The 27,363-nt window shown below is 37.5% G+C and overlaps 1 protein-coding gene across 6 annotated transcripts in view; it reads right to left on the bottom strand.

Annotated features, from left to right (window-relative positions):
* Positions 1–833: 833 nt before the first annotated feature.
* arhgef10lb (Rho guanine nucleotide exchange factor (GEF) 10-like b) overlaps positions 834–27,363 on the bottom strand; it is a 37,101-nt gene continuing 10,571 nt past the window's right edge. For 3 of the 6 annotated variants that reach the window (XM_043225393.1, XM_043225394.1, XM_043225395.1), the window contains 23 exons: positions 26,685–26,818; positions 25,896–26,009; positions 25,169–25,277; positions 24,822–24,925; positions 24,229–24,306; positions 23,613–23,792; positions 22,782–22,898; positions 22,564–22,656; positions 21,633–21,803; positions 20,150–20,295; positions 19,242–19,283; positions 18,711–18,883; positions 17,571–17,686; positions 16,256–16,383; positions 15,199–15,299; positions 14,927–15,048; positions 7,760–7,846; positions 6,610–6,824; positions 6,317–6,474; positions 4,875–5,017; positions 3,188–3,359; positions 2,902–3,024; positions 834–2,819 (listed from right to left, as the gene is read on the bottom strand). In XM_043225393.1, the coding sequence (XP_043081328.1) occupies positions 2,284–2,819; positions 2,902–3,024; positions 3,188–3,359; positions 4,875–5,017; positions 6,317–6,474; positions 6,610–6,824; positions 7,760–7,846; positions 14,927–15,048; positions 15,199–15,299; positions 16,256–16,383; positions 17,571–17,686; positions 18,711–18,883; positions 19,242–19,283; positions 20,150–20,295; positions 21,633–21,803; positions 22,564–22,656; positions 22,782–22,898; positions 23,613–23,792; positions 24,229–24,306; positions 24,822–24,925; positions 25,169–25,277; positions 25,896–26,009; positions 26,685–26,818 (3,362 nt within the window). In that variant the 3' untranslated portion in view covers positions 834–2,283. Of the gene's footprint in view, positions 2,820–2,901; positions 3,025–3,187; positions 3,360–4,874; positions 5,018–6,316; positions 6,475–6,609; positions 6,825–7,759; positions 7,847–14,926; positions 15,049–15,198; positions 15,300–16,255; positions 16,384–17,570; positions 17,687–18,710; positions 18,884–19,241; positions 19,284–20,149; positions 20,296–21,632; positions 21,804–22,563; positions 22,657–22,781; positions 22,899–23,612; positions 23,793–24,228; positions 24,307–24,821; positions 24,926–25,168; positions 25,278–25,895; positions 26,010–26,372; positions 26,448–26,684; positions 26,819–27,363 lie in introns of those variants that run through there. The other 3 variants (XM_043225397.1, XM_043225396.1, XM_043225398.1) reach the window with 3 other exon arrangements.

The following is a 27,363-nucleotide window of genomic DNA, read 5'->3' as shown; positions in this document are numbered from 1 at the left end:
CATCACGCGTTGCGTTATAAGTACAGTTATTTGCACATCCTCCACAGTCACAGAGGTATGAGCATTGTGCTTCTATTTAAATTTTTACAAAGGAGGGGCATTATCTTGATCAAGTCCTTCAATTAGCTGTAATGAGGTTCTTGATTTCCCACTAGACACAAAGCAATCAAACATCTCTAATTAGAAGCCTTTGATGTAAGCATAGTTAACAGCTCCTCAAACTAAATGAGGCTCCTTACCAATGACAACACAGAAAGTAACTTACTGTCGTGGAGTAAAAACACCACCCTCAAAGTAAACCAAAGTTTCTCTTCTGCGGACGTAATAGCTTTTTTATTATACGACAGCCTAGCTTGATGCGTTTGAGAATGAATTAAATGCATCGTGTCATTTACTTGAAAAACACAACAGGAAAAGCACAAAACTATTAGACGGAATAAGCAAAAACGTGTCCTATGAGAAAGACGAGTGGCTGTTAGACAGCTCCTTTGAATCCTGACAGGTCAGTTTTACTTCACGTCTGCCAGAGACGTGATTTGGCATCCTCTTCACGTAGCACTGGTGTCACAACGTGCATATATTAACCGCTGCCTGAGCTGCGCCATACTGCGTTTGCTGATATGTTTGCTGTGAGAGCTGGCAGTGGCTGCCCAGAGATAAAAGGCTGAAAATATGCTGAGATTCAACATAAAATATTACTCTGCACTATTAATTTACAGCAGGTCTTCACACACAATGCCATTTCAAAACCATTTAGTGTTCAGTCAGTTTAAAATCAAATTAAATGCTTTTAAATGAAATGAAAAAGTAATTGAAAAACGGCAGAAACTTCAATCGTTGTAAATATGATTTAATTTTTTTTTTTTTTTTTTTACAAAGTGACACTGCGAACAACGAGAACCATCAGACACAAGTACCTACACCGAAGACTTTGCTTCTCCTTATCACATTTCACACTAAAATAACATATAAAAAAACACATTTAAATAGACAGACTCTGAATATTCAACTACCTTACTTTTCTGTGCGCACCACTTTGGTGATGCGGCATAAAAAAAATATCTTTTATCATTTAAACAAGAACTGGGTCACAGCCAATACTCGGATACATACTAAGGATTACTGTTTGTATTAAAAATCATCTGAAAAAACAACAACAACACTTACCCTGATTCCTCGCATGCAGATGGGATAATAATCAAATGTATTCATTTGGTGGTATCAGTCATTTAGAGAAATTTTTAAAAGGTGAGATTTTGTTTTATATTAAATTGCGGTACATTATATACGGCGTACGTGTTATTATTATGACAGACGGATATTTAAATGGTACGGCTGCTTATCAACTTAAATTAATATTCCGGCTTCCTTAAAAGCATTTGTGACATTATGGGTATAACCACCAAAATATGAAAATACTTTTAACTTGTCCCTCAGTTTCTATTAAAAAGCAAATATGTGAGCCTGGACCACATAGCCAGTCATACGGGTCAATTTTTACATCTGAAAGCTGAATAAATAAGCTTTCCAGTGATGTATATTTGTTAGGATAAGAAAACATTTGGAATGCCTGAAATCTGAGAGTGCAAAAAAAATATTGAGAAATACTGAGAAAACATTTTAGTTTTGGCATAGAACTATGATTCATTTGACGCACACATTGTATTTTTGCCTGTGTGACTTTAAGAGTGGTTTTAGGGTCCAGGGTCACAAATGGTTTTACACTGAGGCATTTACAATGGAAGTGATTGGGGCCAATTTAGGATTTATTTGTAAAGCTTAATTATTAACCAATAATTATTCTGTTGTGTATTATTTGAGATACAAAGCTTTTTTAAATCATACGAAATGAAATCGGTTTAGTGTTAGAAGATTTGTGTCACTGCATCGTTTTACGTTTTCCACACTAAAATCATGTGATACGTTGTTTTACTTCCTGTTGCTATGGAAGTATTTGAAACAGTTTACAAACTGGCACCTTTCGTTTGTATTGTAAGAGCCTCATTTTAACCCAGATTTTTATTTTTTTTTAAAGAAGGACATTTGTTTGTGCAAATCAACATTATGCTACAAATACTATTGCAGCTTATTTTTTTTCTGAACCTGGAATATTCCTTCAAAACCTTCTGGAGGAGAAGTGGAATAAATAATCCTCATAAGCCATACAGGCTTACAGTCTGTTTGTCCTTCAATGATCCAACAATCCTCCATCACTGCAAAAAAAACAAAACTAAAAAAAAAAACAAACGATGAAAGCCAGAGGAAGGAGATTTCATTGCTGCCTCAAACTGTAATGGGCAGCTGCCAGACCATGAGCATGTTCTCACTGGAGTCAGACGTGGAGGAATTAGCGAGTCGACGGAAGCCTTTCCCACCGGATATAACGGCAGCTGAAGACACTTTCTCCCTACGTGCTGCTTCCTTAGACGACGGCCCGGGCCCTCTGACCCAAACCTCAGGGTCATCGCTCAGCTCATAGATGGAACCGTCCTCTAGGGTGTGCTCCAGAGAGTCCTGGGTGTAGTCGGACGATTCTTCAGACCGGGCCGTCAGGAGTTTTCCTGGGAGCTGAGAGGTAGACCGGAGGTGGTACTGCAGTACTACACCTTTAGCTTTGGCTTCTACCTGAGGAGAGCCATTCGCCTGCTGGAGGGACTCCTGAGAGGAATTTGTCACCTCCTTATCTTCAGCTCCGCTACTTGAATCCGCACCTTCCGTGGTAGAATCCCGCTTTAGAAAATCTTGGGATAAAATGCTGGAGGTGGCAACCAAGAATTCAACGGGGCCGCTGTGAGCGTTAAGTGACGTCATCCCTTTTCCTGATGGGAAAGAGAGAGTGTTTGCGTTTGGTAACACAAAGACGGCTTAGATGCAATGTTTTTCGTTTAAATTGTGGCTCACCTGTTATTTTGGGAATGCCCTCCAGTCTGGGCACTGGTAGGGTAACAATAATGCCTTGAGCTGTGCCCACCCATAGCAGTCCTTGGCAGATAAGTAGGCTGGTTACGCACACAGTTTTTTGACCTATGAAGAAAATACATTAAATTGTTATTATTTAACTGCTTTATACTTTATACTTTATACCAACAAAGTCATTTTTGAAAATGTTGCCCCTTTTAGGACCTGTGCGCCAAAATATTCTCCAACAGAATTCATATCCTGCGTTATAATCACATATTGGACTTGCCAGGGCTCAAATATGCAGAGGGTGTTGAAATGTTGATCTCTTGGAGGTGTTCCAATGTTTCTGTGTGAAACAGACGTAGGGATGATCCCTCTGAAAACGCCATCCACACCCCTCCTCCAGCGCGCACCATGTGGGTCACACTAACCATGGGGTCTGGATGAACTTCAAAACTCTGGGAATCATAAAAGATACAAAGTAATGATGAAAATGCATTAAAAAAAAGTAAGAGCAAGAGGAATGGTAGATTTAGAGGGAAAGAGACAAAAAAAAAAAAAAAAAAAAAAAAAAATCAAAGCTAAACATCAAAGTTTAGGCCAACGCTGTGGACTGTAGCGCTCAAGAAAGGGTGTGATTCGATGTCAGGGTATATACTGCCCAATGAAAGTCTGTTTGGGCATATGAGAATGGGAATATTACATCAGCGTCCAGTATGCCAAATGTTAACGAAAACCATAAAAGCTTAAATTAGTAAATAATCCACTTAAATCCACTAAGAATGTTTGGGAAATGGATAATTTCAAAAGTCAAAACAACACAGCAGTAATAACAGTAAGACGCAATAATAATATTTTATATCTCTCTGTGTGTGTACACACACATACCCACACTTCATCTTTCTCTGATTATATTAGGAAAATATTATATTCTCTCTCCCTCTTTCTCTCTGTGTGTGTGTGTATGAATATTATATTCAATATTTATCTAATACAATCACAAAAGATAAAATATACATGTGTAAATATTTATTTGTACACTTTTTAGTAATAATATTTGCTGAACATAATAATATAATTTTGTATGCTATGCATGTTTTCTTTATCCTTTTTTTCTTTTTTTTTTTATTTATTGTAGCCAAGAGCTTTGCATCAAAATGTTTTATGGGTAATACTTTTATTTACCAAGAATGCACTGAATTGATCACAAGGGATATTAAAGACACATAAACCGATTTTTCATATCAGAAATATTAAGCAGCACTGTTTTGAACATAATGATACTGACAATAATGACGTTTTTTGAGTTAAATCTTTTTTTGCGGTATTTGTAGCAACATAATTGCAGGCTTTGCTGTACTTCCTTGACCTTATGTCTGTTTTACAACAGATAAATTCTGACATTCTGCATCCTGTATAGGTGCAAACAAGTACTGACTTGCAAATTTAAAAAGGTTAACATGTCCATATGCGAACCCACATCTTATCTTCCGGTTGAACTGAACTTCCAACTTCTAGAGCTGAATTTAATCCTGATATTAAGCATCAGGAAGGCAGAGGGAGGGTGCGCTCCTTGCGGCAAAATAGAGAGGTTGGCTCAGCTGTCAGAAGTGATCAAAGGCTAGCACCCTAACATGCTGTTGGGCTTCTACAGGGAGGATACCTTTTATGTGTGGCTTAAGATGCTCTCTCATAATGCATCTAGCACGGGAAGTCAGAAAAATGAAATGTAAAACTCTGAAATAAAAGAATCGTTTCAAGCTTTCTTAAACCAACCTTTGTTACAGAACAGATCTCAAGCTTTGATAGGTGACGTGACAGTTCGCTCTTTTGACTCGTACGGTCTTATGAAAAGCAGCTGTGCACGGCTTCTTCATTGTGAAGGTGGTGGAATCGCGTTCAACACATTTTCATTTCACCAACGCATTTTTCAGAGGAGAAGGATCTAATGTTTACGATATCTGAGTCTCTACCTGAGTCTTGAGAGAGGAGCCTTCAATCACAGAGACCTGGTTGGCACAGCTGGCCCACACACACTCGTCTATTTGTAGGAGTTTGAGGACGGGAGCGCATCCAATAACCACATGTCGGCAGGAATCTGGATCCCACAACCCCTCTGTAAGAGCAAAATGCATGCTGGATTTAGAGGCGCTACTGGAAATGGCTAATATTTACAAATCTTCTAAAATCGAGTTCTAAATCTCGACCCCACTGAATTTCATTTTATTGATAAAAAGACAATTTTCTTAGCATGTTCTTTTGTTTTCCACCGAGGAAATACAATCGTACAAATTTGCGAATACATTAAGTAAATGATGACAGAATTTCAATTTGGATGAACTTAATTGGAGTCAGCTAACCCAACCCATTCTAGATAACATAACTATTTAACAAAGTGCAGTTTTTGTATTAACTCATATGATATGATCTGTATGGAAATTTTTTGAAGAAATTTAAGAATGAAGGTCCACCCCTAAACCTAAAAAACTGGTATAAGCAGATTGTATGGATTTATGATCTCTCATATGTTTTTGTACAAATTACACTACACAAAAAAATAAATAGGTACAAATTGCTGCTGAAATTTTAAAAGCTTAAAAAGCTTGATTTTAAAGCTTAAATACCTGGTGGTATATATGAAAAAAAAAAACTTTGCAAAAGCAAAGCACCTGGATGTTTTGCCAGTGCTACTGGCGAAATATTCTGTGGACAGATGAAGCCAAAGGTGTTTGAAAGTAGTTAGAAGCTCTTCAGAAAAACGAGGTGGAGGGACATCATGGCGCTTTGCAGCCTCAGGGTCTGGGCAGCTTACATTCATTGACAGAAAAATCACTTCCCAAGTTTATCAGGTCATTTTGCAGCAGGATATGAGTTCAACTGGAACTCAGAAGTTGAGTGGTTCAACAGGACAGTGATCCCAGCCCAGGACTAAATAAAAATAAAAAAATACCCATCTGATGTGGCCCAGTCCTGACCTCAACCTGACTGAATTGCTTTGGCAAGATCTCAAGAGAGTGATTCACACCAGACATCCCAAAAATATTGCTGAAATGATTTTGTGTAGAGGAAACACTTTTTTCCCCACCCTGCCCTATGAATGTTTACATGGCGTACCCAATATTAATTTGGATTTATTTGTATAAACAGAAGCAAATGAAAAAACAAAACAAAACAGTTCACCCAAAAAAAAAATTCTTGCAATGGTTACTCTCCCTCATATCCAAACCTGCTGGACATTTATACTGTGGAATACAAATGTTGTTAACAGTTTTGGTGACCAGTGACCTCTATATCTCCTTTTAGGTTTCACAGAAAAAAGAAAGTCAAGTTTTGAAATGCCAGAATGATGAGTGAAATGTCATGTGTGAACTATCCCTTTTCATTTACAATGAAAATTGCACGGCAGTTATTTTACCTCCACTCTTTCGGTTATAAACAGCGACTTTTCCATTGCTCAGTCCAGCGAAGAGAAAGTTAGCAGATTGTTTTAGGCACAGAACTGGGCAGCCCTCTGGGTTACAAAATGTAAGCAGACACTGAGCAGCGGTGTCCACGCTTCCATAAACCAGGATGCTTGAGAAACACAGACACACAAAATATCAAGAGCTTTTCACCGGGAAAGAAGCAAATTAGTTCTGGCTGACTGCACAAAATTAGCAAATGTAACGACTCAAGTCATTCCAGACCAATACAGGTATTCAGACTTACTTGCCATCCAATAATCCTACACAGATGGTGTTGCCGATCTTGGAAGGAACTTCAGAGGTTTGTGTTTCCAGTTCTTCATCAGTGCTGGGCTCTGTGATATACTCCAGACAAAGCACTGGGGAACCTAGAGAGAAACACTTGACGGAGCGTGGAGTGGGTCTGTTAAGGGAGAAAATCTCCACCTGCCCATGGGAGTCATCGCCCCCACTAGCCACCTGTGCAGTCGAAGAGACAACAAAAAGAAAACAAACATGAGAAGGAGGACATCCAGCGCCTGAACTCACTGACATAGCCCTCTGAGAGGCTGCAGGCAAAAATGATGGGGTAAAAAAAATGTGGAAGCACAGCCACGAGATAAATGATTTATACAGTGTCTTTTGATGTGGAATACTTGATGTTTGTTTCTAGAGCTGCCTTTCGAGAAACTTTTAATCCTGCTTCCCTCTTTCTTTTAAACGTCGATCAAACTATTCTAGCAGTGTTGTTTTTTCACAGAGCTCCTGCTACCATCACTTACTTCAGGTGGAAAAGCTCTTCAAGATGGAAGAAAAATATCATAGAAAAACACACTGTAATGTAGAGATGTGATTCAGTGAGATTTAACAACTTGTTCATCACCTGGAAACTTTTATTTTGGGAATTAAACAAGCTAGTTAACAAATTGCTGTAAGAGAACTAGGACTCATCACAGTTTGTGAAAGTTACATGAATCATTCATTCAATGAATTCATTTAAACTCTGATTCGTTCAAGAATAAAACGTGTGATCATGGGCCTCTCCTAAATATTCACACTTGATGTCAAAATACAAGTTATATATATATATATATATATATATGGCCTTTACCCGGTATACTGTATGTGGATAAAAGAACATCTGCTTAATGACAATTTAGTACAATGTGATACTAGAGGTCTGAGAAATTTGCATATTGTCTCTAAGTTTAAGTAAGGGGGTCAGGATCAGGATGTTTTGAGTTGTACTATCCTGATGACAGGGGTGGAGGTGGACTTTTCAAATGTTTGTGGGTGATTTGTTTCCCCTTAGGTGTGTCAGAGGTAAGGTAGGGGAAGTGCTCCGTCAGAGATGTGTAGCAATATTATGATTTATAAAGAAGAAAAGATGTTCTCATTGTGAAGTGTGTACCTACCCAGAGGTAGCCCTGAGGCAAGGATGTGCTAGCAGCAGAAAAACCAAGAAGAGAACAGTGGACCGGGTTATACAGGGCAGCTTGCAACTGGGAAAAAAGGAAAAAGAGATGGGATCACTTTAGGCAATTAGCATTAAAAGCTGCAGCTCTGGAAATCAGTTGAAAATTACAATACAAAAAAAATATTGAATAATACTTTTAGCATATTTTACAAATGTATTTCTGCATACACGCACAGTGTTTTTTCTATTTTCTGGCAGACGTGCAATTTTACTCTCACTTTGTACGTCTAACACTATAATTCTGCTTCTGTAATGTGGGATGCAGACAGGCACAGTGGACTATTCTGTTGCAGCTGCAGGTTTATTCAGCACACTAACAAGTGATCAGCAAAAATTCGAACCTCGTCAACAAAAAGGCAGGACATTATTCCATTTACCCTCAAAGTAAGCATCTTGAGGCTCAATTTCGAGAAGTCCAGCATTAAGAGTAGCATGCTTTTGACTACAGGAATCTTTAATATTAATCAAAATGACAGTGGCACGCCGACCTTAAGCTTGAGCTCAGAGAAATGTCAGTCTGCTCAGTTACAAGGCAAAGTCATTTAAACTTAATCTTAACAAACTCTGGTTTTTCATCATTCAAGGAGCTGCACTTGCATGCCAATTACAGACGTAGCTGCCTGGGGTATGACCAAGATGGCTGCCAAGTCAACTGAATTGGGATTTTCTCTCGTCAAGATTTTTTAAAGCATAATTTTAACGGCGTTGAATGCACATTTTGTTCTAAAACATGATCATTAGAGAACTGCAACAGTGGGATCAAACAAGAAAAACTGCTTTGTGCGTGTTCAAAACACCAACTTGGAGCTAAAGGATTATCTAAACTAGAGGACAGAATTATTTTTTATTTATTTATTTTGGATTGAAGGCTTTAAATGGGGCATGACGAATATGATGCGCATCTTTTGATTTTCCTGTTTCAGAAAGACACAGAAAAACGACTGCGTTTCGGATTCGAACAAATTATTCCATTTTATTTCAGGGTGGCAAAGGCACGGGGCACTCTTAATTTTACACACTTTGTTGTCCCATGTTTTGGCAGCTGTGACGGCTCTGATACATGCTGAGTTAGTTCACATCTGAAAGAGCCAACGCTTGGCTTGGAAAGAGAAGTAAAGAAAGTTAATTGACTGCAGGGTGTTTTGGCTCAAATTAGACAGACATAAGGTTATTAAACACCGATTGCCATTCACACATAATTTATGCTCAAGCCAAACAAGCTATTATTCCAGGTTTAATCATCAAGGCCCACATGTCTGGTGACAAACCATCCCCTGCTGACACTGTGCTAATATTAATTAAGAGTACACTGTTTACCACAGCAAGACAACACATCAATCAGCACATAGCTTAATAACAACTATAGCACTTTGTAATTACAGCTCATGAGAAGTACACAGCTAAGGTTGAAAGGGTTTTATATTCAATATAATTGCGCATAAAGAATGTCAAAAAATCCATCCGATCAATTTCATTACCAATTAAGCGTGACATTACAAAATACAGATAAACTTAAGTTTGTTTCGGGTTTGCTATTAAAGAATTACTTCACTCCAAGTTTTATGCAGCACTAGTGTTTGATGTACTGGTACATATTGTTTTTTGAACGTTCAAAGCTCCAGGTACAATTTCTTCTAATCGCATGAAAAAAAATGACCAGGACAGTTACGAAAAAGGTCTCTTTTTGTGATGTTTGAATGACATTAAGGTGAGTAAAAAAACGATAGAACCTTTCCTTTTTAGCAGCTTAAAAAGACCATAATTACAGTGTTTTGCCGTAAATCTTTTCGCGCACACCCTCAAGACATTTCCTGTGATTGCATTTCAAATTTCCATTAGAGACAGAAATATTATCCTCAGCGATGACAAGCAATTTTTCCACTTTTAGCACAGACAAAGCTGTAAATAAACGCTCCTGTTTTATGACACGCAGGATTAAAACATACGTCCTTATGAATAATAAAGCATAAAAATGAAGACACATGTTTTATAAAATGATTATCACATTTTCTATTTTAAATAAGGTAAATATATGCAATTTGCTGAATCATTCACGTCGTATAGTAACAGGGGGACTACTAGGCTGCTTTTTCCCCCTCTGTAACGCAAGGAGAACCCATTACATTTTCATGACAGATAAGCCTATAGCAGAGTTTCATGGCGAGAAGATGACCTGTTTAGATGAAACAGTCCTTATTGTGTTTGAGGAGGATCTTGCGTGGGAATGGCGGGCTGCCGCTGTCCCTCTCCTGCTGTGAGCCTGATGCTCAGCACTCTGATGTGCAAAACTTGCTGCAAACTCGCTCTTCCTGGATATGCACAGTGGGAATGGAGCCCCTTTTCATCTTAAGCAATCTACTGGGGCCACGGCTTTTATTCACATTTTTCCCCTCCGTGGAAAAAACAGGCAGAATATTTAATATGTACATGAATTAGCCCACTGGAATTATTTATACAAGGTTCTGTGTCAGGCTTGTCTTTTTCTTTCAGAATGTGCTGCTTTTGCGCTGCTGCGTCTTACTGTAGCATTTTAGAAAGACATCTTAATGACCCGACGATTTCTAGTGTCCTCATTCCTTCTTTCTGCTTCTCAAGCTCATTATTGCTTTTTGTGTTCCGATAATATGGAGGTGGAAAGGGGTTTTATGAGAAGAGCGATTTAAAAGACAGCAGCATTTATCTCATGGGTGTTCCTCCTGAACACAGACTACACTTCACATCACATAAGCAAACGCTCGTCTATGCCTGCCTCTTCACTAGCAGGCACAGATCTGCCTCGCTTTAATCTGCAGTAACAAAGGCCCCCCCTGCACTCTTTAAACCATCAAACATTTCCCACAATAAAGTTGCTCCTATATAAATGATGCAAGTTATATTTAAGAACTCTTTCTTTAGATCTACTCTGTCACAAACACACAATTACAAAATATAAACACATGCTTCCATTCATAGAGTATGTAGAAGCTTCTTTTTGAAGAAGACAAGTGATTCAGTTTGCTCCATTTTTCAGCAGTGAGCAATTAGCTTGATCGCAACGTTGCCTGTCATGCACTAGAAGTAAACTCTGCACGGTATGGTTGGCCTCTGATGGTAACATGTCTACAACATTACACTTTTTTGTATATACGTTTTCATTTGCAGGACTATACAACCCTTGACATAAGAATATGTGAAACATTCATTTTAAATTGCAATACATTTTTGCTAATTGTTGCTAATTGTATAGTGTAATGTTATATATAGATCATGCTAACAAACCCTTTTTCTCCTGCATGACAGGCAAAGTTTTGAGCATATATATTAGCCAGCCATTTGCGCTGTAAATTAAAAAAAAAATGATAAAATAAATCAATTCAGCAAGGACAAACTGTTTTAAAGTGTCAGTTAAAAAGTTACAATTTTTCAAATAAATGCTGTTCTAAAAAAATTTTTTTTTTTTTTTAATATTTATTTATATATTTTTTTCCATTTCGTGCTGCCCATCAGAAGCTACAGTTTACCATTTTACAAGTTTACCAGAAGATAAAATAAGTTCAATTTACCCTGAATCTCAAATTCAAAACGTTTTCACCTGCAGGCTCTTAATGCATTTGATTTCCTTCTGGAGCATCAGAAAGTAGTTTTTAAATAGCTGTGTACGAGCCTCTCAGTTATCCTCAGTGTGAAAGATGGATTTTTCCATTTTTTGTGTGTGTATACAGGCACATACACACAAAAGAAGGTTTGCTTTTCTTTTCTTTTTTTTTAAATTGCAATTTATAAAAAAGCCGTAGATTTGTTTCTTTTTTTAATAATGTGGTACACTGTACGTCACAACAAGGAAGAAATATGAATCTGTCGCTATTTCTGGTTCATTTCTTCTTTAATAGGAATGTTTCATTACTACACTTCATATCCAAGTATTATACTTTGGGAAGCAAGTACACTGAACCTTGTGAAAGTTTAGTTATTAAACCAAGTAATCAAATCAACTGCAAAGAGCGCATGAGCTATGAAGACATTTCTTCTTGGGACTTGTAAGCTACAGTACAGCAACATATTCAAACTCATTTTAGGCAAGGCTGGCACTGAAGTGTACTTCAAAAAGGATGATGACAGAATGCAGATGAAAGCAGATGCATATTCCGTAGGTTAAGACGAGCGTTTGTTCAGTACCAAAGGGGAAAGATGTATACACGCTCGGTGAATCGCAGGCTGACTGAATGCAAATATAGGCATACGGAAAGTGAAGCCTCAGCTTTTGGGAGAAAGTTCGATTTGATCACAGACCAAAATACTAGGGACTATATTTAGTCCATAATCTAAACCTTCTGCCAGCACTGAACAATGGGTCCTAGGGCTGCAACCGTATGACTTCAAAGTACTACACATCCCAGGCAAAAAGAACATCCACCGTCAAGAGACATCAAAAACATCAGGTGCAGGATGAGCATGTGAGGTTTGTAGCTGTAAGAGCGACACCCGAAGCAGTCACTCATCCAGAGCTGATAGCGGTATGGGAAGCAATCATTAAAGAGTGATTGCATCACATTTTGAAAATAGTAAAGCGAATGTACCAACAGCAAATGAGCTGAAGCCTTTGTCATAGTGCTACCTATGGAACGCATTTGCTATTAAACATTAGCGATTTGGGAAAACTCTGGAGCCACACGAAATCTTTTTTCTTTGTCAGGCAGATAGAAAACTAATGAACCAGAAACTTTTGAGGACCATGAGAATACGTGGTCATAAACTATACTGATTTATGTTGATAATACATTGCATTTGAGCAATTGGTTTTGTTTGCAGCTGTTTTTCTTTGTTAAAAAGAATTCTATTTGAATATGCACTTTTTCAAGGTGGCAAGTCGTTATTGCAATTCCAACAAAACCAACCCTATCCGAGTGACAAATGGACAGAACCTGCAAAAACAATGTTAAAATACACTACAGAAATCAGCGAGCCGCCCATTGAGAATGAATATGAGATACTAACATCGACACAACTGTAGTTCAACAACAAATCGTAACAGTACTATTAAAGTAATGAACCTCCAATGGGAGAACAGAATCAGTACTAATAAATATAATCAAAACTGGACGGGCAGAAGGTAAAAATGTAAAAAGTCCAGATGTTGTGAAGCTGCACACCGACCTGGAGGTGTTGAATTGCAATGCCATACTAAATGGAAGATCAAAGCTATATGTAAATGTAAAGCAACATGTGTTGGACTCAGACACCATGTCTGTTCTGCAAATACTATGTTAGAATGATTACCAATCCACCAAGTTGCGCAGTACTGATAGGACAGATAAAAGTCTAGCATGTTGGCCAAGCAATAAGCTGTAAATTGTCATTTACCACAAGCATACCAATGAATGCCTGAATCTAAATCTGAGTACAATCTGTCTTTTCTGAGATCAAACACCGACTACCCAAAGGAAATGTTTTTTTCCTGCAGCTCCAGGAAAAACATTGCACATAGGTTGCTCTTTCATGAGTTTACCGTTAAGAGTGTGCAGTGATGTTTCAATAGCGGTTTACTTTTTAAGAAAAAACTGAAATGCATGAGACTTAAGTAAAAGTCTTCACATGTTTTCTATTTAATCTCATTGCTGTCTAAAACAGATTTTCAAACCTGCCAGGACCCCAGATATGAAGCCCCATTAGCAGTACCCCTTTCTAAAGTAAACGGTAGCTATATTTTCATGTACAAAGAGGAGCTACTTAAAAAAATGTTTGCTCTTAGTGATTAATATATTATTGCTCTAAGTTAGTAATATAAGATGACATTTCAAAATTAATTAAATTTGATTCTGTCTTTACTAAAAATAAATTAAGTATTATAGGGGGAAAAAGTATATATATAAAAATAAGTATATGTATAAACTACTGCTGTCAATCAATAAAAATAATAATAAATTGCATATTTTTCTGAAATCACAATTACTTTCAACTACCAGTAACGCTTTTAAATATGCATTCATATTGCAATAATTTCACATTAAATTTTTAAATTAATGTACAAACAACATGAAGATAGTACAATTTTTTGCATTTGTATAATGGCATCTTTTTAGTCACTGAAGGCCAGCATCTCTAATGTCTCTGGAATATTTTTTCCCCTAGTAGCTATTTAATCCTTGATGAGCCAATCAACATTACAGGGCTATCGATTTTAACATTTAAAATAACTAGTTTATAAACTAGTTTAAATGAACTTAAAACAATCTTCACATAAAACCATTAGCATACAACACAAATACTGATTTCTCTATAAAGAAGTTATCAGACACATTGTAAATATAGATGAATCCTTAAAGCTATGAAAGTTATTTTTTTCTTTGTCATTTGATTAATAGACATCAAAGCAGCTGGTTATTATCAGTTATTTTGGCTGTTATTTCTTCAAGAGCTGCTGAATGTGACTCGGTTCTGAAACGAATCTTATTTACTCTCAACTCTGACCCTCTTCAGGTCTTAAAGCCTCTTTTAATGAGCTGACGAGTTAAATCAGGTGTCTTAGATGAACGAGATAGAGCTGGGCTGCTCCAGGAGTTTTGAAAACCATTTTAGAAACATGTTCTTAAATTGGACTCATTTCAAAGATATTACATGCTTGCTCAGCTTTAGGGCAGCTTTAAATCATCTTTTTGGTAGCTTCATGACTTAACTGACCTTTAAAATGAAAGGATAAAGGCCAGAAGCAGCAGTTGTGATTGGGGTGGCCAACCCTAGCCCCGTCCCTACGTTAATTGCGTAATATTTTTAACGCACTTATTTTGACACCACTAGTATAAACCCAAAAGCTAATATTCTATATAGCTGTTTTTAACATAATAATAATAATAATAATAATAATAATAATAATAATAATAATGACAATAAATGTTTTCTGAGCAGAAAATCTGAATATTAGAATGATTTCTGAAATATTATGTGACTGCAATAATGATGCTAAAAATTCAGCTTTGATATCAAGGGAATAAATTACATTTTAAAATATAATCAAATAGAAAACAGTTATTTTAAATAGTATGAACAAATGACAAATGACATTTTACACAGAACTTCAGTGATTTTTGGTAAAACACAAATACAAATTGGTTGGTTGTCTCTCACTTACCTTCAGATCTTGCATTTTTGGGGTAAAAACATGCAACCGGCAGGCCAGTAACGGGCACCAGAATGGAGGCTTAGTCTTTTCATCATCCTCTACGCAAACCCAGCCAGGCAAGTTCTCCTCTCCTACACAAACGGTAATAAGCTTAGCCAGAGGCACAATACTGTCACTGAAACTCAAAGCTTTTATACACATGAGAAAATGAATCCATGAAAATAATAAGTGAAAGATTCATGTCAACAATCTGTTACTCATGTTTGAGATCTCACACTTACTCAGGGCGATTTTGGCCAGATGCAGGCGATTGACCCAGGAGATTTTGCTAATTGGACTGGGCGTACTGAAGACCACTGTGAAACTGACTGGACGGCCAGACCTGTCAAGGGATGGAAGCACACACACATGCACAAACTGTGAAAATCCAAGAGGGATTCAATAAAATCCAAGAGAAACAAAGCTTCTTTTAGTTCCATGCATGAATAAAATTGGTATGTACAGCTTTATTTGTGCCAAGAGTCAAAATAATTTGTGTCTGCTAAAGGGAAAAAGTACATGGCAACAACAAAAAACACAATTCGGCTTAAAGCAGGGGTCTTCAACAGGGGGTCCACAATGATACAGCAGGGGGTCCGCCAATTACTGTTTGATCTCAAAATAATTGTTTCAAAAAAAGGAAAATATGCATTGAACAATAATGAATTCATTTCAACCAAAGCTTTTATTGTGCTTCCAACACTACAGTGTATAAAGTAAACTGTACATTAATGAATATGCGGCATGTATTAAATAAAAATACACAATAAATTTGACATTTTATTGCAATTTAACATTACTTTTCAATGTCATTTATGTATTTATTCCTGCGATGAATATATATGCTGATTTGGTGCTAAAGAAACATATTCTTAATAATAATAAAAAAACAAAAAAAACATATTAAAGGCTGTATGTAACAGGCTCTCTCGTTATCCACCAAAGGGGGACTTTGTCCTATAAAAAGGTTGAAGAACACTGCCATAATCCATTATAGTCCATCAGAGTTTAAGACAGCTTAAATCTTAAAAGCTGTTCAGTCTGTGTTTAAACCTTCAACAGATCAGGAAAAGTCTTTTGGCTTCGTGGACTGATAGAGTAACTCCAAAGAGCCTGTCCAAGACAAGTCCAAGACAAATCCAAGAAATCCAAATCCTTCTGGTACAAGCATGGTGAAATGAATGACTATGTTTCAGTCAGTGTAACTGTCACATCCACCCACATTAGAGGGGAATTTAATGCACAGCTCTATTTTGTGTAACCTGTGCCCACTGGCATCAGTGGGTAGTCTGCACTCACTTGTCAGGCTTCCCAGGAACCATCAGCCGAAGACGGCACTTGTTGGCACACTGGATCTCGTCCTCTTTGATGCGGATGAGCCTCTGAAGAGCCATGCACCAGTCCTGCCCCACCGTAGTGTTGAGATTCTGTACACGTACACAGTCACATTTACGGGAGACAGCTGTCAGACTGACTAAGCAGGGTTACCACACTTAGCGCCCTGCTTTTTGACATTTGCAACATAATTAGCACAAGGAGAGGTTAAAGAGCGAGAAAGCGACACAATAGAGTGCATTAATGCCCACCTGGTTTGGTTGGTTCCCGGGAAGTGTTTATTCCCATTCCTTTTTCTCACAGGGATTTAAAGAAATGCTTTGTTAAAGCGTTACAAGCCGTGAAACCAAACCAGTCAGCTCAGAAGTGAACCACACCGTTACAAACTTTGATTTGTAGTAAAAAATAACTTGGACAAAAAGGCAACATTTACCTATTGTTTTTAAAGAGCAATTTCTCTATGGAGAAAGCTATTGCACACTATACAAGCTACGAATGGGTCAATGAGGCTGACCAGCTTTCCTCCAGATCTTTTGTTTTTTTATTTTCAATATTTTTAGCATGTGTGCTTTAAAAAGGAATCGATTTACATTGGAAACTTCAAGTGTTAGCATGCTGACAGCGTGCTGGGCTTTAGTGTGTGCGAGACTGTCAGAGCGGTAAACTCTCTCAGAGAAGCCCCCTTGAAAGCACTGCTGCTACAGCTATCACAGCAGAGCTTTTGTTACAAATCCACCATCTTCAACAATACATTTCAAGACAATTACTGTCGGACTTCAAATCGCCCGCTGTGAGAAATATTTCTGTTAGTATGCATAATTGTGTGAAGAGGATTTGTGCAATAGAAGTTTGCAGATGCATAGCGCTTATATTTATGATAACACGGATATTAGATATTAGTCAGGGTGGACATTTTTATTCTTTTTTTTTTTTTTTATTAATTTGTGTCTGGTAGAAACATCTTTAATGCAGCCTAAGGGGTTTCCTTAAAGGGAAAGTTCACCCAAAAATAAAAATTCAGTTTACTTTTAATTCTGTTGACTTGTTTGGTCTTTTCTTACATCTTTTTTTTTGTGCTTCACTAAGTATATCAAGGCATAGCGTGGGCGAAAGGAAGTGAAAACAGAATTTTAATTTTTGAATATATTTTCCCTTTAAAACCGCCTAGTTGTTTAGGCAATTCGACTATGAAAATACATCCCTAACAGGAAGGAAAATTATTCAACGGCAGTCAGAAATTGATCAGGTGTGCGAAGCCGCGGATGATTAAGGTCTTTACCTGGTAGGATCCCTGCAGGGTGCCGACCAACAACGTGACTTCTTCCACCACAGAAAGATCATGCTGTAACTCCTGCAGTTCCTGATATAGACGCGGTGGTCCCAGAAACAGCTTTCCTGAACAAATAACATTTCCATGATAATCAGTAATTATATTCACATTAAAGCTGTTGGGTCTGAAATGATACGCCCCCAGCAAACTCCTGCAATGGAACGGCGGAGCTCAACTAACATTGTAATTCTGTGCAGTATTTGCATCAGGCTGAAAGCTCAAACACAGCAGGAAAGATGTAGAGGAGAGGTTGAACTTTCTGATGTAAGAAAAGAAGAAAAAAAGTCATCCAAGGACTTTCGGCTCATCTTATCCTGGAATTAGACCCTCTGTTGTGTCCTCTGACTGTCAGTGTATATTTCCTCTGCTGGAGAGTATGAGCTGGGTTTAACACTGAGCCCTGAGGAAACCTGAAGTCTGCTGAACAAGATGAATGCAGCAGGAGGACTGCGCACTGATATTAGCTCTGAGATGATTTGTTAAAGGTATAGCTGGTATATCTGTGGGGATATAGGAATTTCTACTGTTTACCAGTAAAAATCTATACAACAATTTATAAGGAGATTGAATATTAACACTATTTGACAGTGTTTCCTGCTCCACTATGATACAAACAATGAAACTAGTGTGCTCCTATTAATTCATTTCATTTCTTTACACTTCACAAATGCATCCTTTGAGACAGCTCTATTAATAAAGTGCACAAAAAGTTATTTTGTGAACACCACATATAATGTTCAACTCGAAATAAGAGGCATTTAGTGGCATTCCTGATAACAGCCAACGATAATACTGTTATCCTTATAAAAAAGTATTTCTTAAAAATAATGCAATGATAAAACTCACAAAATAAATATTTTACGTTTAAAATATTAAGCATGTTTATGTGTGACAGACAGATAGAATTCAAGGCTGCAATTATTTGAAAATACAATAAAAAATGTAATATTTGAAAATATTACCACACTTAAAAATACATTTTCTATTCTATATGATGTAGTTTTACCAACTACATCAAAAAACGAAGTTCATTATTTTATCTATGCTCCTCTAGCCACATGAAAGGAACACTCTTTAAAAAAGAGAAACCTTGAGAGTTGGTGGAGCTCAGGCGCTTGCTTCCACTCTGCTGGTAGATGCTGTCTTTACGCTGGGGGGTCTCCTGGCCCACCTCCACCACTTGCACTTGCAGCAGGGGGGCACTCCATTTAACTGCGTATTTTGGACCAATGGGGACTAGGCTGCTGATGTCTGGCGGGCCCCTGATTAAATATAAAAGCATTATCTTAAGATTGCACAACACAGTCAGATTCCCAATTACAAATAATAAATGATCATAGGACGTCTGAACGATAGTGACGGAGATCCAGGAATCAGGCAATTAGAGCTTTGTGATCAGAAAGATTCCCAGAGAGCCTTACACCCCCTACTGTGATTTCAGGAAATTATTATTCATGTATTCCTCTGTTATGCATGATCTGCACCGAAAGCTGTTCGATGAGATTGAAGAATGAAGTGGAACTTTGAAGCCAGTGTAAAATCATTCTGATCCAAAGTCTTTGAAAACAGCATGACCCAGTGGTCATTAATGAAAAAACCTGGCAGACGTGAGAGTGTTACCTTGGCTCCTCAAAGATGTTATCAATGCCCGTTTCAACGTATCTATGTGTCAGTTGAGAGGGAGTTAAAAAGGAGATGGCCTTAATTCATAAATTATGAGCAAGTAGCTGAAATCTAATTTTCTGAAGCAATTAGCTGTATTCATTTATTACTTTATGCTAATTAGCCCAGAAATTAAAGGTCAGTCATCACTTACTAATCCTTACGGCTTTCATTCTTCAGTTAAACACAAAAGGAAAGTTTAGGCAGAATGTTTGCACTGCTCTTTTACGTAAATGGTGACCTCAAAAGATGACATTAAAGTATCATAAAAGTAGATCACATGAATCATGCACTACTGTATATAAAATTCTTCAAGCCATGTAATAGTTTTTAATTTAAGAGTATTCACAGAAAACTCTCTCGCCCCACCAAACCTCATTCGTGCAATTTAAACATGTACATACGTAAGCATGCCTATGTAAAAATTGAAATCTGGCATTTGAAATCTGTTACAAAACCAGAAGAAAACCAGTGACTTCAAATTATGTCAAACCTGATGTGACATGTTTTGACACGCCAAATTTCAACATGAATCAAATTTGAAAGATGAGTCAGAGGAGGACATTATCAGTGAAAAACAACTTTAATTTGTCTTTTTCTCAGCACAAAGCCACCATATGGCTTTGGATGACTTGGAATATAGCATATGAGTCATATGAACTACTTTTATGGAGCCTTTTGTCAACATTTTCTAAGCTTGACAGCTCTAGGTCACCAGGTACTTTCATTATATAAAATAGCAGCACAAACATTTTGCTAAGCTTCTTTTTTGGATGAACAACATTAATTGCAATGCAGTTTAATTACGTATTTAACTTCTCTCATTAGAGACAAAACAGAGCACATATGAGAGGAGGACTGCTTACTTAACATTGATGTTTGCGCAGACGAGCATGTCATTCAGGAGGAAGACTTTGCGCTCCTTAGACTTGAGGACTTGACCTTTCTCGCCATAGACAGTCTCAATCAGTGTCTCAGACAGAATCAACTGCTTCTGATCCGAGTTCAATTGCTGTTAACAAAAAAGGAAATGAATATATCCACAACATGACAGAACACTTGCATCACCTGTTTGCCTGGAGTTTAGATGCTTGACTTTGAAGTAAATGTCTTTTGATTGATCTTCATCATCTTAATTGAATTCCTATTCTCACTCTAACATCCTTGACTTGAACACATTTACAATTGAACAAATACAGGGAGTGATGCAACCTTTGGGGATTCAAAAACTGCTTATCTGCATGTGAAGTTGAGACATACTGTAAAGTGTAATGTATGTAGTGCAATGGTTCATAACCAGGGGGCCGGGGCCCACTAGGGGTCACAGGATGAAGCAAGATGAAATATATTGTTATTATTATTAGTAGTTGTAGTATTAGTATTATTATTATTAAGAGATCATAATAAATCAGTACATTTTTTTCACCTCAATATAAACATGCCGATATTGAACCTTTTGAAATGACTAAATAAATTGTAGTTAAATGAACTGTAATGCCACTCCAAGTTATATTTTTAGTGTGTTTATCTACTGAAAGATAACTTAAACTGTATCTGGGAACCGCTTGTATCAAGTTTTTGATGTCAAATTAATTTGAAATATTTTTGACTAAAAATTTAAATACACGTGAATTTATATGGGCTTTTTTCAGGTTTCTAATTTAACATATATACTGTACATTTTATACAGTATGATAGTAAAAAAAAAAAATTTATACATTATAAATATACATTATACATTTAAACAGTAAAACATTTGCCTTCTAGTCTATATTTACAGATTAATTTCTAGTGGAAAGACACACACAAAAAATGCTGTCAACTAAATATAAAGTAAATATTCCTTTATCTCATTTCAAAACAACCACATGACCATTTTCTTTAAATGTGTATACGTAAATAAATAAATAAAGTGCAAATATACAAAAAAATATTTCTTTTTGAAAAAATGCATTAATATATTTTCTGAATAAAAATGTTCCGTATAAACATGCCTTTCTACAATATTTTAGGCTGGAGATCCCTTGTACCAGCAGCAGACAGATGACCTCAGAGCTAACAGACATGAAATGAAAGCCACAAAACACAAAAATGTTGATATAATGGGGTCTTTAACAGCTGCTACTAAAATTACTTTCACTGACAACCCGGCACCCTGGCAAGGAAACATCTTTGTCAAAGCTATTTCTAGAAAGAGGAAATGTGGAAAATAGAAGTTTGATCACACTGACAGCTCGTGTCCTTTCACAACGCCTTCCAAATTATCTTGCAAAGCCAGATCATTGTGTTTTTTGGGTTGGTAACGCTTTGAAGAATCCTGTGTGTGTTTGTAGTGCGGTGGTCTCTGACCTTACTGAGGTTACGGTCACTGACGCTGCGAGTGAGCTGTTGGATTTCAGCGAGCTGCTCGGCCAGCCGTTTCTGCTCGTTCAGCTTCTCGGCGAGCGTCTCGAGCTCAGTGAGGGCCAGCTGCAGCGGCAGCCGGTCCTGATGCCCCACAGGGGTGTTTTTTAGCATGTCCTGTAAAACACAGTCAGACACGTCTGCATATACTCCGTAATTACATCCTAATCTTCCATTTAGCCAACGCTTCTGTTCAAAGTGACCCACAATACAATACACAGGTCCCCTGCAAGCAAATGATGTTAAGAGGCATGCTCAAAGCCACAATAATACAAGAACTATGGATATACACAATTAACAATCCAGTTTCCAGTTTTGAATTTTACTTTACTCAGTTTACAGAGGGCTGTTAATTCCATTTCATGGCAGCCTTTCTGTAATCGCTCTAATCTAGCTATTTCAGCTCATTTTTAACTGCAGTGGCAAACACATTTTAAACAATCATGCTATAATACACTCTCTGCATGAACTCAAATCCCCCAGAAAAACAGCCTGCGGTAAAAGCCTCGGCACCCCAGAGATTACATGCAAATGAAGTCATTGAACATAAGACTGATTTAATGACAAAAAAATCCTTGCAAAACTTGACTTTTGCCTCTGTAGTAAAATAAGAAAGTCTTATATAAGTAATGAGCACACACAAGGGACTTCATCAGGGTTAAGTTTTACATATCTAAGCGTTATCTGCACAGCATCATATCATGCTTTTGATAGTAAGGACATAAGGTTGTGTGTAAATTTAACGTGCTTCACTTGCACTCTGCCTTTCACTTCCCCATTTGTAACAGTCTGAGGAAATTCCACCATAAAATAGTTACATTTCTTATTTGTCATTAGCTTTGTGTATGTGCGCGTTTGGGGCTTTCAGAGTACTAACCTGCAGTAGCAGTATGAACTGAGGAAAGCGCTGAATTGGTTTGACCATCAGGCCGTAAAGAGTGATTCTGTCTGTGCTAGCAGCTTGCTTCTTCTGCAACCCAACAGAAAAACAGGTCAGAAAAGACAGACTAAAATGGAACTAGATCTTTATACGTGTAAGTATAACTGCACGTGTAGCAAAACACTGAACAATTAGGAGCGCTTTGAGAAGTTCACCTTGAGAAACTCCAGGAATGCTGGCTTGGACATACAAGCTTTCTTGATAAGAGCCATAGCATTGGTGAAGTTGTTGACATAGTCGCTGTACACATCTAGCACCATTGACTTGGAAAACTGGAAGAGATGAAAACAACGATCAGCTCAACGGCAGACATAACAATCCACAATTTAGACATAACATAAGATCCAAGTACTTCGAGACCCAAAGCTCTGTAATCTACACACTTTTGGGATAAAGCTACGAAGCTGTCACTGGGGCAGCTAAACATCTTTATATCTCATTTATCCCTATATGGGCCATATTAGTACTTTATTGTAACCTAAGGTGTATGTATTAGTACCATTTGTAGTACCAAGATTGCTTTGCATTTACTGATAAAACTGTCTTAAATGTTATGTGTTCAGCTGCCGAGCACAGTCTGCAGGTTGCAGAGGAAATTAGCACACTTTAAATAGAACTGCTGACTGTAGGATGTTGCGATTTTCCATCTGCAAGGATCTCTCATCACAGAAACAAAAGAAAGTGAGTCAAGTTAGGTTATAAATACACAGCATTATAAAGTCCAACTGACTTCGACAAGCGAATCTGACAACCCTTATGCAAAAATCTTCATCTTAACGTGAAGGAAAATACAAAAAGGTTTTATTTGGGTCCGTACAAATCAGCTGGATCAGTGCTATGCAACTATGCAGTGTTTCAAATCGAAAACAAGTGTGAAGCAAAATTATGAAATCTTCAAGCTTTTGTAACCAAAGTGAAAAAGAAAGCTCAATGAACCAAAAAAAAACAGAAGCTGTAAAGTTTTAGTAGAACAACAGGAGACGTACTGAAGCAACAAAAAGATCTCCGATTTTCTCAGTATTATCCCATTCTGCTACACGGGAGGCCAGAGCAATCTGAAACATGGAGTGACACTGCAGGATCTCCTTCAGCCTATAAAAAATAGGCTGGATCTTCTTCAAGCTCAGGATCCGGGGCTCCGCCTCCATCAAAGGCTTCTTATATTCCTAAAATATAAATTCAGATGGTAGGTTTGAGTGAGTCTGGTCAGAATGTTCAGCTTGGGCTTTTATCTCTCTGTTGATTTAAATAAACAAAAACACACATCTGTTTAAACAGTTTAATTTAATATCAGCACAATAAGATAATTATTATGCATAGATTTTGTTTTGTCTTTACTTAAGGTTAAGATGGTCATTATGAATGGTTTTAAATGGGCTTTAAACATGTCAAGTGGTCAGGCCAGCAGGCTAACCAGTTTAAGACCAGCAACATACCTTAGGCAATTTATAATAACGGGGTATATTCTTTATTTTGCCCTTCTTTACACTTTATTGAGACATTTGAGGAATACTTCTGTTTCTTGCATTATTAGAAAAGTGATCATTCAGACACCTGCTACAATATTACAGTTATATGCAATGTTGTAATTGTGTGACTGACCAGCAGGATCCTCTTGAGCGAGTCCAAGTAGCTTCTTTCACTTTGGATGATAGAGCCAAGAATATGACGTCTGACAACCTGTCACATACAAAATTGAAAATTTGAATTCAATTAGCTTAACTGACAGAAAATTAGCAGCTTAATATGTTCCTATGCTTAATAGGCAGCAGTAAAAATACAGTAAAAACAGTAATAACGTTAATTATAACTGCAATTTAGCATAGCTGTTTTCTGTTTTAATATATTTTTATAAGTGATGCCAAAGCCATTACTTCAGTCTTCAGTGTCACATGATCCTTCAGAAAGCGTTCTTACACACTGATTTGGTGCTCAAGAGACTTTTCTTATTATTATTATCAATCTAAAAAAACAGCTCTGCTTCTTAATATTTTTGTGAAAACCCCAAAAATATTATACTTTAAAGATCGCTTTTGATTCATTTAATAATTCCCTGCATTATATTTATAACTTCTAAAAAGAACTTCCAGATCTTACCGCCAAATATTTTTAAGGTAGTGTATGCAAATATGTCAGAAATGAGCAGGGCACGTATGACGCTGGCAGAAAAGTAGGCAGTATATACAAACACGCACCTGTTGGCTACTGAGCCCTTCTGGCATTGGAGAAAGTTGAGGTGGTGGATGTTTGAGATCAGATACGGTCACATCCAGATATCCAGAATCTTCCTCCGTGTCATCTGCACATTGACAGTCAAAAGCACAGTTAAACTCATTCCCACTGGCATTAACTATTCCAATAGCTTCCATCTCTGCTCACTTCTACCTCTAGGTAAACACTGTTCTGTAGCTCTGTAATTACATGCCGCATTCAAAAAGGCATCTAGTCTATAAAATAGTTTCTGCACTGTAACCTACCAGGTGCCAGAAAAAAAAAACACCAGAAACCCAAAAAAAAGGAAATGAGAGTCAAAAAGTCAAACCTGTGCAGTCTTTTTTACTCAGGAAGGACACTTTTCGCATCATGGCTATTTTGGTCTTTTCCAGTCCATCTTTCGTGCCGTTCCTAGCTGCTTTCATGAGCTGCTGAACCTATGGGAGGAAAGAGAGATCAGTTGAGTGCATAAGATGACAGCAAGGGACAAAATGAATCAGCAAAACTAAAGGAGAAGAAGTACAGTAAATTCCTGTTTGTGGATCAGTGTGTTCAGCAGCACCAGGACGAAGCCTCAAGGTCCCTCTCTGCTCAGTTGCAACATTCAGTGGATTTCAAGTTTCATTTTCATTGTACAAAAAAAAAAGACTCTCCATTGTACAATGATTAGCATGATGGAATACTATAACTACTAGCTACTTGCAATTGAAATCTACATAATCTAAATTTTGTCTAATGTGTAATATAACACTGATCCTTAAAACTGAGACAAAACATGCTACAGAGCTCCATTAATGCTTCTTCCATGTGCATTTTTCCTTGCCATGTCTTTATTTTCATAAACTGATTTGGTGGTCAGAAAATATTAATTTTTTATCATCAATGCAACTTTGCAACTTAACATTTTTGTAGAAACCATAATGCTTTTTGTCAGGATTCTTTGATAGAAAGTACATTTATTCATAAAAAGTAAACAGTGCAGTAGTCATTTCTACGTTTTGTCACACGTCTCAAGTATCAGTGATAACCACACACCCACCACTCTATAATTGTACCTTAATGTCATAGTTTTGTTTGAGTTGGCTGACATCTCGAGCCCCTAACCGCATGGCTAGCTCACGCCTGGTCTGGACGCAGCGTTGCTTCAGACGTCGTACATCTGGGGAAATCTATATCCATTACCACAAAGCCGTGTCCACGGGTAGTACGGGAGTGGAAGTGGAAATATATGAGTGCATAAAGAAAGATGGCAAAAAACAGGGGAGAAGGAGGAAAACAATGAGATTGAGGGAGTGACAAACACAGACAGACAGTGATAACATCAAGGTCAACAATAGAGGGAACTGAAGACAGACATAACAGCGTGAAGAAGACCAGAGATTTGGCCTCAGACAGTGACTGCCTCGGTTCACAGTACCAAAACTTCAGACATCAAACAGCTTCACTACTCACAAATTACTCCGTAAACAGAAGTACCCAAGTTTAGACTGCATTAGGACAAGTCTGGTTAGTCTAGTTAAGGCTTTCTGTACCTGTTTTTAAGCATGATGTGCAACATCTGTGGATTAAGACCTGATCCTCTCAGCATGCATCAATAGACATTAACTAAGAACAGGAACAATGTAAAGCCAGCAAGGAAGGAGAACTGAAAGAAACCGAGTACCAAAAAAAACCCTTTCCGTTCGAACAAGCCACAAATCAATAGCCACGGCCCTAAAAACACACCACTGGCTGAGCTAATGCTCGGCGGCATGAATAGAGAACTTGAGAACTGGCGTTTCTTAACTATTGTATACTCCTACCTTTTACTTAGTTTTGATAATAAATGGGCAGTGTATTTGTACCTTATTGCGGGTGGGCTGCTTGGTCTCGCTGTCTGACTGCTCATCGTAACTCTCGAACTCACTGGAGCCCCAGCCGTTGTCTATCAGTCCGGACTCGCCAGACCTCTGCACCTCCTCGTAGATCACATCATCCTCTAAAATAATCAAGAAAAAAATTATAAGAATCGTCCTTTACATGGCTACATTGGTTGGTTCGTACGGGCAAGTTACTACAGAGCGAAAATGCTATATGTAACGCTGAATGTAAAATTATTGCTCAGAATTAGCAGCTGCGCTTTTTGAGTTCTGGGCTGCAATGCGGCGAACATGGAATTGCAAAGGAGACAGCAAAACAAAACACCAGTCAGGAATTAGAAGTACAAAATGAGGGTTTGTAAAAAAAAATAAATAAATAAAATGTTAGAGGATGTCGATATAAGCCAAGAGGAGAAAGGTTTTCCTTTGCTAAACCAAGTACATTTTGCTTCCTTTGCTCCTGTAAATTGCCATTACAAAGTATGGAAGAGACAAGATTTTTTTTTAATATAACACAGATTGGACTCGCCTGAAAGAAGAAAATCATATGCACCTAGGATCCCTTGAGGGTGAGTAAATCATGGGGCAAATTTAATTTTTGGGTAAACTATCCTCTAAATCCAGACTCAAAACTCATCTGTTTAGTTGTGCATTTACAGAATGT

Source organism: Puntigrus tetrazona, chromosome 23, assembly GCF_018831695.1.
Source record: "Puntigrus tetrazona isolate hp1 chromosome 23, ASM1883169v1, whole genome shotgun sequence".
Classification (NCBI taxonomy): domain Eukaryota; kingdom Metazoa; phylum Chordata; class Actinopteri; order Cypriniformes; family Cyprinidae; genus Puntigrus; species Puntigrus tetrazona.
This window is presented reverse-complemented; position numbering and strand designations above follow the sequence as displayed.